The 17,207-nt window shown below is 36.1% G+C and overlaps 1 protein-coding gene and 1 pseudogene across 8 annotated transcripts in view; one reads left to right on the plus strand and one right to left on the minus strand.

Moving 5' to 3' along the window:
* DLG1 (discs large MAGUK scaffold protein 1) overlaps window positions 1-17,207 on the plus strand; it is a 256,793-nt gene that overhangs the window by 74,143 nt on the left and 165,443 nt on the right. For all 8 annotated transcript variants that reach the window (XM_040249498.1, XM_040249489.1, XM_040249481.1 and 5 more), the window contains exon 5: window positions 16,453-16,617. In XM_040249498.1, coding sequence (XP_040105432.1) covers window positions 16,453-16,617 — 165 coding nt within the window. The remainder of the gene's footprint in view (window positions 1-16,452; window positions 16,618-17,207) is intronic.
* Window positions 5,184-6,159, minus strand: LOC120870343 (annotated as a pseudogene).

Here is a 17,207-nt window from a genome sequence, read left to right on the forward strand (position 1 = left end):
TACTCTTATTGTATGATTCTTTATGAGACAACCATCCAAGACAGTTACATTAATAGGTTATTGTGAGGAAGGAGTTGACTATTAAAGCCTTCATGTGTGTAGGTAGGGAGAGTAGTAGCATCAAAGGGCAAGTTGCTTTCTAGTGTCAGTCTCCAGAAAAAGCCTTGGTTATCTTTCATCTCTAATATTAGAACTCAAGAGCAAAGCCCCTGGGGAATGTAGAGCCAATGCAGAGTACCCAGATTCTTATCCAGATTACAGAGTTGTCTAGGGTGTATTCCCTTAGGGCTGGATGTTAACAGACTGAGAAAATTTATTGTGCCAGAGTATGCCCACTCTAGATCAACTTTGCTATTTCAAAATAATAGGTGCAATAACTCTGGGAGTTGGTGATGGACAGGGAGGCCTGGCGTGCTGCGATTCATGGGGTCGCAAAGAGTCCGACATGACTGAGCGACTGAATTGAAGTCTAGAGCCTAAGATTCCCTGGAGGGAAATTAGCTGTGTTAGTAAGATCAGGATCTTGTATTTTGTAAAGGAAATTTTTTTTTTATTCTTATCTAATATATTTAAAAGAGTAGAAGCTCTTCTGAGTTCTTGCTTTTACCAGCTGTCCCTAAGGGAAGCCATCATAAAGCTTTTTATAATAAAACTTTAAATTGTATTTGGTGGCAGTAGTTATTAAAGTGAGAGAATCCCAGAGAGAACTCAACACAACCAGTAATAAGTCAGAAATGTTTTTGTGACTGTCTTTTCCTCACAGAAAGATCCTCCAATAAACTTTGGTGATTCTGTTTTATTACAAGAGGTGCAGTTCTGTTACAGCTTTGTTTTCTTGGCCTAGGAAACAGGTAGCTTCAAGATAAACATGATGTGTTAATGGATATGGAAAAGTATATATTTGTGTGTGTGTGTGTATGTATATATGTAATCAATTTTTCTTGAATGTATTTTTAAATAAGAAAAAGACTAAAATTTCATATTGAAACTTGTGATATATCATTTGACTAGGTTAATGTATAGTTTCTTTAGATAATTGGTATAAGTTAATTATATTTGTGGAATTCATATAAGACAAAAGGTAAGGCTTTTAGGAAGTATTACATGCATGGCTATGACTCCTTGCTCTATATCTCTTCATATTCTTAAAGTGATGATTTATTTATATTTATTGCTATGAGAAGATATTTAGTGGGAAAGGTTGAGAAGCACTGTCTTACTCTTCTATAATTACCTTCCCCTTCTCACCACCTCCTACCCACCCACCTTCCCTGGAGAGAAAGTCTTATCACATAGATTTGACCAGTGTGGCCCATTTACTTTGCTTAGTTTGAGTCATGCTTAAAGATGGTATTTGCACATAATTAAATACTAGGCTGACAATGGCTTTGAAACAAGTGGGCCTTTTTTTCCTAGTTATAATCAGCTTCGAAGTATACAGCTGCTACAGCTGCTGACATCTTGGCCTTTGCCTCATTGAAAGGTAACTGTTGGAGCTGTAGCCCTAAAAACAGAAAGAAGTGGGAAGGAGGAAAGAGTGTGGTTTATAAAGCTACACTGCATCTGCTTATATTTACTTAGTAGTGGATCATCGAAAAAGCAAGAGAGTTGCAGGAAAACATCTATTTCTGCTTTATTGACTATGCCAAAGCCTTTGATTGTGTGGATCACAATACACCATGGAAAATTCTGAAAGAGATGGGAATACCAGGCCACCTGACCGGCCTCTTGAGAAACCTATATGCGGGTCAGGAAGCAACAGTTAGAACTGGACATGGAACAGCAGACTGGTTCCAAGTAGGAAAAGGAGTACGTCAAGGCTGTATATTGTCACCCTGCTTATTTAACTTATATGCAGAGTACATCAGGAGAAATGCTGGGCCGGAAGAAGCACAAGCTGGAATCAAGATTGCCAGGAGAAATATTAATAACCTCAGATATGCAGATGACACCACCCTTATGGCAGAAAGTGAAGAGGAACTAAAAAGCCTCTTGATGAACGTGAAAGAGGAGAGTGAAAAAGTTGGCTTAAAGCTCAACATTCAGAAAACGAAGATCATAGCATCCGGTCCCATCACTTCATGGGAAATAGATGGAGAAACAGTGGAAACAGTGTCAGACTATTTTTTGGGGCTCCAAAAATCACAGCAGATGGTGATTGCAGCCATGAAATTAAAAGACACTTACTCCTTGGAAGGAAAGTTATGACCAACCTAGATAGCATATTGAGAAGCAGAGACATTTCTTTGCCATCAAAGGTCCATCTAGTCAAGGCTATGGTTTTTCTAGTGGTCATCTATGGATGTGAGAGTTGGACTGTGAAGAAAGCTGAGTGCCAAAGAATTGATGCTTTTGAACTGTGGTGTTAGAGAAGACTCTTGAGAGTCCCTTGGACTGCAAGGAGATCCAGCCAGTCCATTCTGAAGGAGATCAGTCCTGGGTGTTCATTGCAAGGACTGATGCTAAAGCTGAAACTCCAGTACTTTGGCCACCTCATGAGAAGAGTTGAGTCATTGGAAAAGACTCTGAAGTTGGGAGGGATTGGGGGCAGGAGGAGAAGGGGACCACAGAGGATGTGATGGCTGGATGGCATCACCAACTCGATGGACGTGAGTTTGAGTGAACTCCAGGAGTTGGTGATGGACAGGGAGGCCTGGTGTGCTGCAGTTCATGGGGTCACAGAGTCGGCCACAACTGAGCGACTGAACTGAACTGAAGGGAAAGTAGGAAACTTAGTATTTAGCTTCTATAGCCTCTATATTAGAGAAAAGCAAAGAAAACATTGTAATATTAGGTGAACCAACTTACAGAGTCTGAGTTAATGATAAGTGCAGTTTTTTTAAACTGAAATCTGATTAATTGCAACATCTACTAATAGATGTTGCTGATCAAGTGGTATGTCTGTTTAGTTGAAATAAAGTAGTAAGGTCCAGTTGGAACTCTATTCACTTCTTTGCTACAACCTTTAGAAGCAAAAGTAAACTTGCAAAAACCTATTTTTGGATTAGTGCTGTACATGTTGAAGTATAAGGAGCATGTCCCTTTAGCCTTAGAAGGTTCCTTCAAACCAGTTTACTAAGCTTTAATAGGTGACTTAAAATATTCTTACTTAAGGATACATTTTCAAAATAGACACAAATTGAGGAATACTCTAATCAATGACCAATAGCAAACTGTTCCTTTTAATTGGTTAAGAATGATTTTTAACAGTAATGTTAAATGCCTTATGTTAAAACACAAGTTTCCTCTAATGTATTTTTTCTAACATTGAATATACTTTTCTCTTGGCTTTGTTACAAGACTTTGACACTGAACGTATATCTTTAGTGTACTGTCCTGTTCTGGTTTTTTTTTTTTTTTTGACCGCACCATGCAGCTTGTGGGACCTTAGTTCCCCGAACCTAGGCTCTCAGCAGTGAGAGCACGAAGCCCTAACCATTGGACTGATAGAGAATTCCCTGGAAACCCTCCCCCTTTTTTTTGATTGACTGCATGGTTTCTCTGAAGAGTGAAAGATATTCTTCAGTAAAACTCCAGGACTTCAGTTAATTCTTCAGTCTTTCCAGATGCTATGTTAAATTCCTTCCTTAAAGTGAATATTTAAATAAAATAATTATTTCATGTATTGGTAACTAGTTTCTAGTAGCAGTTTTCTGGTAGCACTAGGCCCATAATAAGTCTACATGTAGAAATAGTTGCTTGTTTTCCTTCATATCCATTTAAAACTATATATGGTGATGTGTCAGAGAAGGCAATGGCACTCCACTCCAGTAGTCTTGCCTGGAAAATCCCATGGATGGAGGAGCCTGGTGGGCTGCAGTCCATGGGGTCGCTAAGGGTCGGACACGACTGAGTGACTTCATTTTCACTTTTCACTTTCATGCATTGGAGAAGGAAATGGCAACCCACTCCGGTGTTCTTGCCTGGAGACTCCCAGGGACGGGGGAGCCTGGTGGGCTGGCGTCTGTGGGGTCGCATAGAGTCGGACACTGAAGCGACTTAGCAGTAGCAGCAGCAGCAGCATGGTGATGTTCTGGGCTTGCCAGGTGGCGCTAGTGTGAAGAACATGCCTGCCAGTGCAGGAAACATAAGAGGCATGGGTTAGAGACATGGGTTAGATACCTGGATCCAGAAGATCCCCTGGAGGATCTTCCAGTAGTCTTGCCTGGAGAATTCCATGGATAGAGAAGCCTGGCGGGCTACAGTCCATAGGGTCACCAAGAGTCGGACACGACTGAAGGGACTGAGCACGCATGCACGTGATGCACGTGGTGATGTATTGATGTCTAGGCTTTCAATCTCTTTATTTGAAAATTTATTACCTTTGAACGGAGTTTTTCTTATATTCCTTTAAGAATATTGTTTTAAATATTTATATATATGTAATTTTCTTTTTCACAATTGTTACAAATGGGAAACTTGACAAGTTTTGAAAGGATATACTAAATTTAAGACAAGCACCACTTGTTTGATTATTTAATATTGAAATAGTGGAATTGTTTCAGGAAGTTACAACAGTATATATGTCTTTTATAATTTTAAAAAGAAAATCAGTCATTAATTGATTGACTCATTCATTCATGCATTCTCCCATTATTCATTCAGTGATTATTTATTGAGTATCTGTGCTGTGGAAATATAGCAGTGAACAAAGGAAATGCTGCTCTAGTTAGAAATTCTGTCAGCAAGAATGTTGGGATAAAAACTCTAGTTAACTAGAATAACTAGTGTGCATAATTAATGATTGCGTTTTAAGCTATTAGTTTGCTAAGGCTGTTGTTACAAAATAAACACTGAATGGCTTAAAAACAAAGTTTTATTTTCTCTCTCTTCTGGAAGCTGAAATCCAAGATGCTGGCAGAATTGACATTTTTTTCTTACATCTCTTTCTCCGTAGTTTGCAGATGGCGGTCCTCTTGCTGCCTTTTATCTCATCCGGTTTCTTTTGTGCACAGGCGCCCCCTGGTGTATCTCTCAGTGTGTTCACATTTCTTATAAGAACACCAGTTGTATTGGATTATTACACCCTACTGGCTTCGTTTTAACAGAATCATTTCTTAAAAAGCCCTGTCTTTTTTTGTTTTTTTTTTTTTTTTTTTAGTTTCTTCACTTTTATTTAGGTAATGTAATTTAATGTATACATTAAACTGTTAAAAAAAATCAGTGAATGGAATCACACCAAGGAAAATCTGCATGCTATTTTATTTCCACTAGAAAAATATTATCTATATAAAATTTGGTCCAGTTTCTTCTCCTTTATCTCTGCCATTCAAATTTAAATGCCTTAGTTTTATTCAAGCAAAAATCACATATCTGACAAAATACTTCCCATCATTAAATTAATAGGGTTTAGTTGAATTAGTTGTGCTTTTTCTTACTTTTCAGGCATAGTAGCTCATCTTTCCTACTTGTTATTTCCTTCTACTTTTATTCTTCTGAGTTAACTCAGTAAGGCATGTCTGTTTTCCCACATCCAGCAATACAAGTGTTACAGAAGTATAATTTGTAATATTAGTAACTAGATTGATCATTAATCTTCAGTTCATATTGTTTCCCTTATTATATGGTATTTCCATAATATTTTCAGATATTTCAACCGTATACTTTCCAACAAGGATTAAGCCATTAGTTTAAAAACACTATTAAATTTCCAGACTAAATAACACTTGGCCCACTTAGAGTGATGCTGTCGTGAGAGGTCCTTGCACAGCTATTGCTTCGATCTCAACACGGCCTCCTTTGGGCAAAGCAGCAACCTGGTAAGCAGCTCTCGCCGGAAAACTACTCTGGAAATATTGTTTGTAGACATCATTGACAGCACTGAAGTCATTTATGTCCGCCAGCAAACCAGTTGCTTGCTTACACCACATTCGTGAAGTCACAGCCTGCTGCTTTCAGAATTGCACCTATGTTTGTAAGAACCTGTTTAGCCTCTTCTGCCACCCCTCCTGGCACAAGCTGTCCACTTGCAGGGTCCAGGCCTAGCTGTCCTGAAATGTAAATGGTCCTGTCGACTAACACAGCCTGACTGTAGGGACCAATAGCCGCGGGGGCTTTCGCGGTGCTGATTATCCTTCTGACCAAAGACGACATGGCTAACCCTTTTCCTTTGCTGCCCTTCGGAAACAACTACACAGCACACGGTTCTCGCTCGCGCTTCGCCTCAAAAAGCCCTGTCTTGAAATACAATCCTATTCTAAGGTACTGGGACCCTAGGGCTTCAACAGATGAATTTTGGATCGTACAGTTCAACCCCAAACAAGGACCTTATTAAGGAAAAATTAGAATTGAAAGTTCCACAAACATGTGAGGGAAGTTTTGAATGTAAAGCATTTATGATGTATCACATCCTGGAAAACATTTTATTATGAAGTTTACTGAACGTTCGTAAACCTTGTTTGAACATATTCTATCAGTAGTGATTGCCCAAAGAATAAGTAAGGGTGCTCTGATTTTTAAATATTTATTTTAAAAATTACTTGAATTTTTCAGATTAAGAAAGTCAGTGCAGCCTCTGCTTCTCAATTTGGCCACCCTATTCCTATTTGCTACTACCAAAGAAGAAATTTCTTGATCTTATATTTGGGAATGGAAGGTAGGAAAGAAGATATAGAATATTTTGGTATTCTGAGTTTTAATTTCAAAACAGTATTATCTATATACATATATGCATGTATATGTGTGTTTAGCTATATTTGGGGGAACCTAACATAATCTATATTGTAAGGATTTCAAGTTTTTAAACAAGGAAAAAGTACTGATATTGGGAATACAACCTATTCATCAATTGGAAATTATCTATAAAATTGTGCAGCAATAGAAGTTGTAGTTCCTGATTCATCCTACAGAGATAGAAAATAATAACTTTTGTTCAACAGTATGTTTTGAGGAGTGAAGCAAATTGGCTGTTTTCCTGGACTTAAAGTCCAAGAGTGTGTTTGTTCTGATAGTATAGCTATGGGCATTTTTGTTTAAAGGAAAAACAAATTTACTTTAAACTATCTTTGTCATTTACTAGAATTAAAAATACATATAAAGGAAATCTTCCCCTGAATTTCATAGTCATTAACACTACTGGGAGCTCCTGGCAGAATTTTTAAAGGTATCCTCAGTTGGTTTTAGAGGGAAAAAAGCCATGCAAGTTTGACATATTTCACAAATTTTTGTCTTTCTTTTTAATTGAAGTATAGTTGATTTATAATATTAGTTTTGGGTGTACAACATATGTCAGTCTTAAAGTTATTATAAAATATTGGTTGTATTCCCCATACTGTACTATATGTCCTTATAGCTTACTTATTTTACACTTAGTAATTTGTACCTCACATTTAAAGTGAGTAATGATTCTTGTAAATTCCATTATGTTCTTTACGGTATTCTCATAAAGGTAGGTATCTGCTGTACAGACTCCCTTGATCATTTCTCTTAGCTAACAATCACTTAACCCTCAGTGTACCTGGAAAATTATTCCTCATTCTTTGTGGGCCTTTTATTTTTTTGTTACTATTTTTATTTTTGAATACTTTGTCATTTTATAATAATTTAAGAAGAATAACAAAACACTTCATTAGAAATTTTAATTAGAATCTAAACATAATGAATACGATTTTTAAAATTATCTTTACTATAATTGACATACAATAAACTGTACATATTAAAAGAGTACAATTATACAGGTTTTGACATGTTTACATACCTTTGAAACCATCACTGTAATTGAGATAGTGAACATATCCATCACTCCTGTAAGTTTCCTTCTTTCAATCCCTTCCTCTTGTCCTTCTCCCAGACTACTACTTGTTTAATTTTTAGATTATAGATTAGTTTGACTTTTCTAGAGTTTTATATAAATGAAATAATAAAATATATTCTATTTTATAACCTAGCTTCTTTCAGATTATTTTGTGTTTCACCAACATTGTCCCCTATATCAGTGGTTCCTTCAGGTTTTTTTTTTTGGCTGAGAACTATTCTATTATATGTATATAGCACATTTCGTTTTGAAGATATTTATATCCAAAATATAAATTTCTTTGGAGAAATGTCTGTTTAAATCCTTTGCCCATTTGAAAATTGTGTTGCCTTTTTATTCTTGAGTTGAAGGCCTTCCTTGTATATTTTGGATATTTACCTTATGCAAGAGGAACCAGAGATCAAATTGCCAACATCTGCTGGATCATGGAAAAAGCAAGAGAGTTCCAGAAAAACATCTATTTCTGCTTTATTGACTACATCAAAGCCTTTGACTGTGTGGATCACAATCAGCTGTGGAAAATTCTGAAAGAGATGGGAATACCAGACCACCTCATCTGCCTCTTGAGAAATCAGTATGCAGGTCAGGAAGCAACGGTTAGAACTGGACATGGAACAACAGACTGGTTCCAAATAGGAAAAGGAGTACGTCAAGGCTGTATATCGTCACCCTGCTTATTTAACTTCTATGCAGAGTACATCATGAGAAACACTGGACTGGAAGAAACACAAGATGGAATCAAGATTGCTGGGAGAAATCTCAATCACCTCAGATATGCAGATGACACCACCCTTATGGCAGAAAGTGAAGAGGAGCTAAAACGCCTCTTGATGAAAGTGAAAGAGGAGAGTGAAAAAGTTGGCTTAAAGCTCAACATTCAGAAAACGAAGATCATGGCATCCGGTCCCATCACTTCATGGGAAATAGATGGGGAAACAGTGGAAACAGAGTCACACTTTATTTTTGGGGGCTCCAAAATCACGGCAGATGGTGACGGCAGCCATGAAATTAAAAGACACTTACGCCTTGGAAGAAAAGTTATGACCAACCTAGATAGTATATTCAAAAGCAGAGATATTACTTTGCCGACTAAGGTCTGTCTAGTCAAGGCTATGGTTTTTCCTGTGGTCATGTATGGATGTGAGAGTTGGACTGTGAAGAAGGCTGAGCGCCAAAGAATTGATGCTTTTGAACTGTGGTGTTGGAGAAGACTCTTGAGAGTCCCTTGGACTGCAAGGAGATCCAACCAGTCCATTCTGAAGGAGATCAACCCTGGGATTTCTTTGGAAGGAAATATGCTAAAGCTGAAACTCCAGTACTTTGGCCACCTCATGAGAAGAGTTGAGTCATTGGAAAAGACTCTGATGCTGGGAGGGATTGGGGGCAGGAGGAGAACGGGACGACCGAGGATGAGATGGCTGGATGGCATCACGAACTCGATGGACATGAGTCTGAGTGAACTCCAGGAGATGGTGATGAACAGGGAGGCCCTGGCGTGCTGCGATTCATGGGGCCGCAAAGAGTCGGACACGACTGAGCGACTGAACTGAAGTGAACCTTATGCACTGTTTGTAGATAGCCTTATCAAATACATGATTTGCAAGTATTTTCTCCTGTGAGTTATTTTTTCACCTTTCTAATAGTGACCTTTGATGATCAAAAAAGTTTTTTCATTTATATGAAGTCAGATTTATCTGTTGTTCCCCCCACCCCCTTTTTGGTGGCTTGTGTTTTAAATGTCATACCTAAGAAAACACTGGCTAATACAAGGTTGCCTTTTCAGACTGTTCATGGGGTTTTCATGGCAAGAATACTGGAGTGGTTTGCCATTCCTTCTAGAAAGATTATGCTCAAACTCCTTCAGGGTAGACTTCAGCAGTATGTGAACCGAGAACTTCCAGATGTACAAGCTGGATTTCGAAAAGGCACAGAGGAACCAGAAATTAAATTGCCACCATTCACTGGGTCATAGAGAAAGCCAGGGAATTCCAGAAAAACATCTATGTCATTGACTACACTAAAGCATTTGACTGTGTAGATCACAACTAACGAAAAATTCTTAAAAGAGATGGAAATACCAGACTACCTGACCTGTCTCCCGAGAAACTTGTATGCAGGTCAAGAAGCAACAGTTAGAACCTTAAATGGAACAACTGACTGGTTCAGAAATGGGAAAGGAGTATGAAAAGGCTGTCTATTATCACCCTGTTTATTTTAACCTCTGTGCAGAGGGCATCACGTGAAATACCAGGCTGGATAAATCATAAGCTGGAATCAAGATTGCTGGGAGAAACATGAACAGCCTCAGACATGTAGATGATACCACTCTAATGGCAGAGAGTGAAGAGAAACTAAAGAGCCTCTTGATGAGGGTGAAAGAGGAGAGTAAAAAAGCTGGCTTAAAACTCAGCATTCGAAAAACTAAGATCATGGCATCTGGTCCCATCAACTCATGGCAAATAGATGGGGAAACAGTGGAAGCAGTGACAGATTGTATTTTCTTGGGCTCCAGAATCACTGCGGATGATAACTGCAGCCATGAAATAAAAGACACTTGCTCCTTGGAAGGAAAGCTATGACAAGCCTAGACAGTGTATTAAAAAGGAGAGACATCATTTTGCTGACAAAGGTCTGTATAGTTAACGCTATGGTTTTCCCAGTAGTTATGTATAGACGTAAGATCTGGACCATGAAGAAGGCAAAGTGCCAAAGAATTAATGTTTTTGAAGACTCTTGAGAGTCCCTTGGACTGCACGATCAAACCAGTCCATCATAAAGGAGATCAAGCCTGAATATTCATTGGAAGGACTGATGCCGAAGCTCCAATACTTTGTCCACCTGACGCAAAGAGCTGACTCATTAGAAAAGACCGTGGTTCCAGGAAAGATTGAGGGCAGCAGGAGAAGAGCGTGACAGAGGATGAGATGGTTGGATGGCATCACTGACTCAATGGACAGGAGTTTGAGCACACTCCAGGAGTGGATGAAGGACAGGGATGCCTGCTGTGCTGCAGTCCATGGGGTCACAAAGAGTCAGACTTAGGTACTGAACGACAATACAAGGTTGCAAAGATTTGTACTTACATTTTCTTAAGACTTATGGTTTTAGTTTTTACATTTAGGTCTTAATCCATTTTGAACTAGCCTTTTATATATCATGTGAGAAAGAGGTCTAACTTAACTTTTTTTTGCATACAGATGTTGAAAAGGTATCCCTTTCTCATTCAATTTTCTTAGCGCTCATGCTGAAAATCAGTTGACCATAAATCATAGGATACATTTCTGGACTATAAATTCTATTACACTGCTCTGTGTCTATCCTTGTGCCAGTATCACAATCTTGATTCATACAGTTTTGAAGGAAGTTTTAAAATTTCAAAGTGTTAGTCCTCTACTTTGTTCTTCTGTTTCAAGACTGTTTTGACTATTCTGGGTCTTTTGCAACCCTTCCTGAATATTAGGCTCAGCTTGTTAATTTTGAAGAAAGCCAGATGGGATTTTGCTTTGGATTGCATTGAGTGATATATGAAAAACTCTTAATTGCTTTTGGAGGATGATAGGGAGCCAATTTTTTATCTATTTTGAAAACTAGTAGATAAAAGAGCATGTTGTTCATGTGTGAACCATACCAACAGGTAACCAAACAGTGAAGACAACTCTTACATATCTGTGTGTGTGTATGTATTTTTTAATAAATGAAAAAAGATAATAGATTGTCATCATCTTGCAACCCTCATGGAGTGAATTGATTTAGGCATTATCAGGAGCTCCTAACATTGCAAAAAGATATAACCAGACATTATGTGTTGCTTGATAGAAAAACACAGTACATCTATAGTCTAGCCAAAAGGATTAAACATGAGACTGATCAAGCTATTGCATTCTGCTGCCAGTTTGCAGGAAGTACAAAAGCCAGGGATACTTCCCCTGGTGGCTTAGTGGTAAAGAATCTGCCTACCAATGCAGGAGACATGGGTTTGATCCATGGGTTAGGAAGATCCCCTGGGGAAGGAATGACAACCCATTCCAGTATTCTTGCCTGGGAAATTCCATGCACGGAGGAGCCTGCTGCCCTGCAGTCCATCGAGTTGCAAAGAAGTCTGACACAACTTAGCTACTAAACAACAAAAGCCAGGGGACCACACTGAACTGTTCCATGAATATGAAGTGATTATACTGGGAAGCCTACAGGTTAAATACCTTGAGTTTCTGAGTAATTATATGGAATATAAAGAGATCAAGGGGCAACTTATGTATCAGAAGATACATAAAATTTGGTGGGGGGAGTCTGAAAGATATAAAACAAGAAATGGTTCATTCTGAAAAGGAAAGCAAGAAATCACTAAAAATTTTATGTCTTTTGAAAAGTGAAAAGACAAAATTTTTAGTGATTTCTTTCCTTTTCAGAATTTCAGTGATTTCTTCTTTTGTTTTAAATCTTGTCAGACCCCTCTGAATTATTAATACATATGGACATTTATGGATATGCTTTGCAAACACATAACTGCATATACATACAATGTTTATACATATGTACACATAGATAAACTATTATTTTACTTTAAAATGTTCAAAATGTGTTTGTTAGCTTTGAAACATGCTTTCTTCATTCAGTAGTTGTGTCTTTATCTTTTCCCCTTAGAAGAGGTAACTTTTTACCTAATTTAACTTCCACATTACATTTCCTTTCAAATTATTGCTAACATAATTTAAAAACATATTAATGATAAGCAGTTTATTTCCAATTTTTTCTTTAAACTAATCTATAGTGAATATCCTTCTGCATGTATTTCTCCCTAAACTTCTCCCTAAACTAAGCTGTAGAGTATCCTTCCTTATAGTGTATCTATTGTTAAGGTATAGAAATGTTTAAATTTTCCTTTCACTCATTTGAGCATATAAACTGTTAAGTTTTGTAAGTATGTCTGTGTTAACTTTACTCTTACTCAGGATAAAGTTAGTAAATTCTTTTCAGGAGTTTTGAAAATAATTGAAGTCTACGTGTAAAAATAGATTTCTTATATCCTGTTAAATAAACTGGCTGATGTTGATTTCTTTTGTGGATGGTTGTTTTCTGTGTAATTGTACCTTTTTACAGAAGGATATAGTTTAAAAAGTGATGCTGGAAGTTGTGTAGTAACTTTCAGTGGTCAAATTCATAATTAAGTTTTTTAAAATATATTTTACAGTATATATAGTTTGTCAGTATACCACAAATATTTATATTCCTCACTAGTGCTGTTTCTTCTAAGAGTAATTCCTGGAAGTATAATTACTAGAGAAGTAGAAATATTTTCAGAACTTTTAAAACATTTTACCAGATTGTCCACCAGGAAAAGACCTCTACCTGGAAGCCCATTTTTCTGAATCTTGGCATTGTAATTTTTTACTTCCTAAAAAAGATGAGCGTGTTTTCCTTTAAGTTTACAGACCCAATTATATGTCTTTTGTGAGTATCCCTTTATTATGTTTGTTGACTTATATTCTTCCCCCAGTGATTTATAAGAGCCAGGCTATAGGGCTAATGATCCTGTTTGTTGTTTTAAACATTTGTTTTCTTTTGTGCCTTGTTTGTGATTTCTTTATATGTGTGTTTAATTTGAGGATGGGTAGCTAAGTTTCTTCTGGTTTTGTGTATGTGTTTACAGATTCCCAGCCTGGGATGAAAAACATGCGCTTTTATTTTCTTCCCATTCCTATAATTATGATTTCTTTTACTGCCGTGTATGGTATGAAGTAGATTTGGTTTTCCTAAAATTATGTTAATCTTTTAAAAATAGAATGTGTGTGTGTACACATGAGAGAAAGAGGCAGAGATTTTTTTATGAGTAAAAGTATGGTTATCTAATAAATAATTTTCAGTTAGAATTTGAAAAGGCTGAGTTTTTTTCTTTTTTTTTCCTTGTACAAGTTAATTGGATAAGAAGACCAGACTAAGTTAGCTGACTTTGGCTTTGTATGTTGACTTCACTTAAATATATCTTTAGTGATACAGTGTTCAGCTAACGTTGGGTAAAAAAAATGGGTAAAAAAAAATGGACAAATCAGTGTTCAGGTTTCTTTTTCACCTAGCTTTGAAGTTTTATTTGTACTTATTTTTTATTGTGGTAAAAATAAATATAAGATTAAATTTACCACCTTAACCATTTTTGAGTTTGTAGTTCAGTGGTATTAAATGTGTCTATATTGTTGAACAACCATAACCACCATCCATTCCCATAACTTTTAATCTAGTAAAACTGAAATCCTATGCCTGTTGAACAGTAACTCAGAATTTTCTCCTCCCACCAGCCCATGACAACCACCATTTTACTTTCTGTCTTTATGATTTTGACCACTCTAAGTACCTCATGTAAGTGGAGTCATACAGTATTTATCTTTTTGTGACTGGCTTATTTCACTAGCATAATGTCTACAAGGTTCATCCATGTTGTAACATATTACAGAATTTCCTTCGTTAGGGCTGAATATATTCTATTGTGTATATATTACCTCATTTTGCTTATCCATCCATCCATTGGTAGATCCTTGGGTTTCTTCCATGTTTTAGTTACTGTGAATAATGCTACTATGAACACTGGTGTAGAACTCTCTCTTCAAGACTGTGCTTTCAGTTCTTTTGGTTATATGCTCAGAATTGGAATTCTTGGGTCATATGGTAATCATATTTTCAATTTTTTTAGGAACCACCATACTCTTTTCTATGGTGGCTATACCGTTTTACATTTCTACCAGTAGTGCAAAGCATTCTGATTTCTCTACATCCTTACGAATTTTTGTTTTCTGGTCTTTTTTTTAACCAGTCTTTTTTAAAAAAATAATTCTTTTACTGAAGTATAGTTGATTTATAATGTTGTGTTAATTACTGCTATACAGCAAAGTGATTCAGTTACAAATATACATCCTTTCTTATATATATAGATACATATATTCTTTTCATTCTTTTCCATTATGGTTTGTCATAGAATATTAAATATATTTCATATATTTCTCAGTGCTATACAGTAGTATCTTGGCTGTTTTTTAGTAGTAGCCATTCCAATAATTGTCAGGCGGTACCTCATAGTTTTGATTTGCATTTCTCTAATGATAGTGATGTTGAGCATCTTTTCATGTGCTTACTGGCTCTTTGTATATCTTTTTTGGAGTTCTTTGCCCATTTTTTAATTCAGTTGTTTGTTTTTGTTGAATTTTAGAAGTTTTCTATATATTTTGGACATTAATCCCTTATCAGATATATGATTTGTAAATATTTTCTCCCATTTCTTTTTACTCTCTGGATAGAGTCATTTGATGCACAAGTTTGTCAGTTTTATGAAATCAAATTCATCTGTTTTTCTCTTTTGTTACTTCTGCCTTTGGTGTCATAGCCAAATGCAATATCGTAAAGTTTTTCCTCTAACAGTTTGTTCTTTTAAGTCTTACATTTATACCCTCAATCCACCTTGAGTTAATTTTTGTGTATAGTATTTCGTAAGGGTCCAACTTCATCCTTCTATGTGTCAGTGTGTGATTTTTGCAGCACCATTTGTTGAAAAGAATGTCTTTTCCTACTGGATGGTCTTGGCACCCCTGTGAAAAATAATTTGTGTGTGTGAGGGTCTTTTTCTGAATTCTGCTTCATTCCATTGGTCCATATGTCTGTCTTCATGCAATAACAAACTGTTTTGATTACTGTGACTTTGTAGTAAGTTTTGAAATGAGAAAGAGTGAGCCTTTCAGTTTTGGTCTTTTTTTTCATGCTTATTTTGGTTATTTGAACCCCTTTAGATCCAAATGAATTTTAGGATGGGTTTTTAAATTTCTATAAAAAATGTCATTGGGGTTTTGATAGGAATTGGATTAAATTTACAGTATTGCTTTAAGTACTATTGAAATCTTACCAATATTAAATCTTCAACCTATGAATACAGGATGTGTTTCCAGTTATTTATGTTGTCTTTAATTTTGCTTATCAATATGTTGTAGTTTTCATGCCCCAAGTCTTTCACCTTGTTGGTTGAGTCCATTCCTGTTTTTTTTAATGCTATTGTAAATAGAATTGTCTTAGTTTTCAGATTGTATGTATATACAAATACAACCGATTGTTAATAAAAATGCAGCTGATTTTTGTGTGTCGACTTTTGTAGGATACAAAGCAGTGTCCCATTGCTTTGCTGTATTCAGTAGTTCTGACAGCTTTTTTGCTGAGTCTTTATTGATAGAAGGCAGAGATAATACTGCTGCTTCCTTTCCAATTTGATGCCTTTTATTTCTTCTTCTTGCCTTATTGTTCTGGCTACATCTTCCAGTACCATGTTGAACAGAGGTGGTAAAACTGATCCAAATTAAACACAATATACATTCAGGTTTTCCCCTGATGTTGCAAGCCTTCAGCAGACTCAAGATTTGCAAAATTATATCAGACAGATTATGCCTGTACAGCCGTTACTTAGGTGGGAGCGACAGATTTCTGGTGTTTCTTACTCTGCCATCTCCCCAGATTGTCAATTATTTTTAATAATCAGATAACTTTATTAAAATATTGGCATGACTTTAAAATGGAGAACCATGTCTCTCAGACTTACTATTAAATCGTAAAATACACTTTTCATGTAGCTAAATATTATTATTTGGGTAGTTATGAAAATCATGATTTGAATCGAATTCATGTTACTTTTCAGAGCTTTCTCATATTTAATAATATTTTGTGTTTTACAGAAATACCGGTATCAGGATGAAGATACACCCCCTCAAGAGCACATTTCTCCACAAATCACTAATGAGGTGATAGGTCCGGAATTGGTTCATGTCTCAGAGAAGAACCTGTCAGAAATTGAAAATGTCCATGGATTTGTTTCTCACTCTCATATTTCACCAGTAAAGGTAAGATAATAACTTAATTTTGTTGCTATGAATTATTTGTTACTTTTGTTATTAATGCTTAGAGAGAAATGTTCTTTAATATATGATTTTCTGACCTTAGTTGTTTCTGGTTTTCATAGTTATAAGAAATTTCATGTTATTTATTAACATTCTAAAGATATTTTAAAACTGTATTTTGTAAAGAAATTTTATTCATTGATACGATCTTGAAGCCTAAGAGTTCTCATGAAGGAAATAGGTATTATATTTCAAATACCCACAATGAAATATTTTTAAACTTGTAAAAAAATAAGTTAGTAGGTTCAGAAAAAGAGCTTAACAGTATCTTAAAGTCCAACATGTGGCTTTACTTGACACCATCACCTTGTTTCTCCCCTCAGAAGTAACCACAGTCCTGGTTTCACGTGTTTAGATTTCTAATCAGTATATTGTTTCTTTGGCCTGTTTTTGTTTTATATAATTGAAATTATACTATGTGTAATCTCAACTTGCGTTTTTTGCTCAACATTATATTCTCAAAATTCATTATTTTCATTGCCCTAGAGTTTTCTTTTTTATGAATATACTATAATTTACCTTACTTTTGATGG

The sequence above is a fragment of the Oryx dammah genome, unplaced genomic scaffold (assembly GCF_014754425.2).
Source record: "Oryx dammah isolate SB20612 unplaced genomic scaffold, SCBI_Odam_1.1 HiC_scaffold_2, whole genome shotgun sequence".
Lineage (NCBI taxonomy): Eukaryota > Metazoa > Chordata > Mammalia > Artiodactyla > Bovidae > Oryx > Oryx dammah.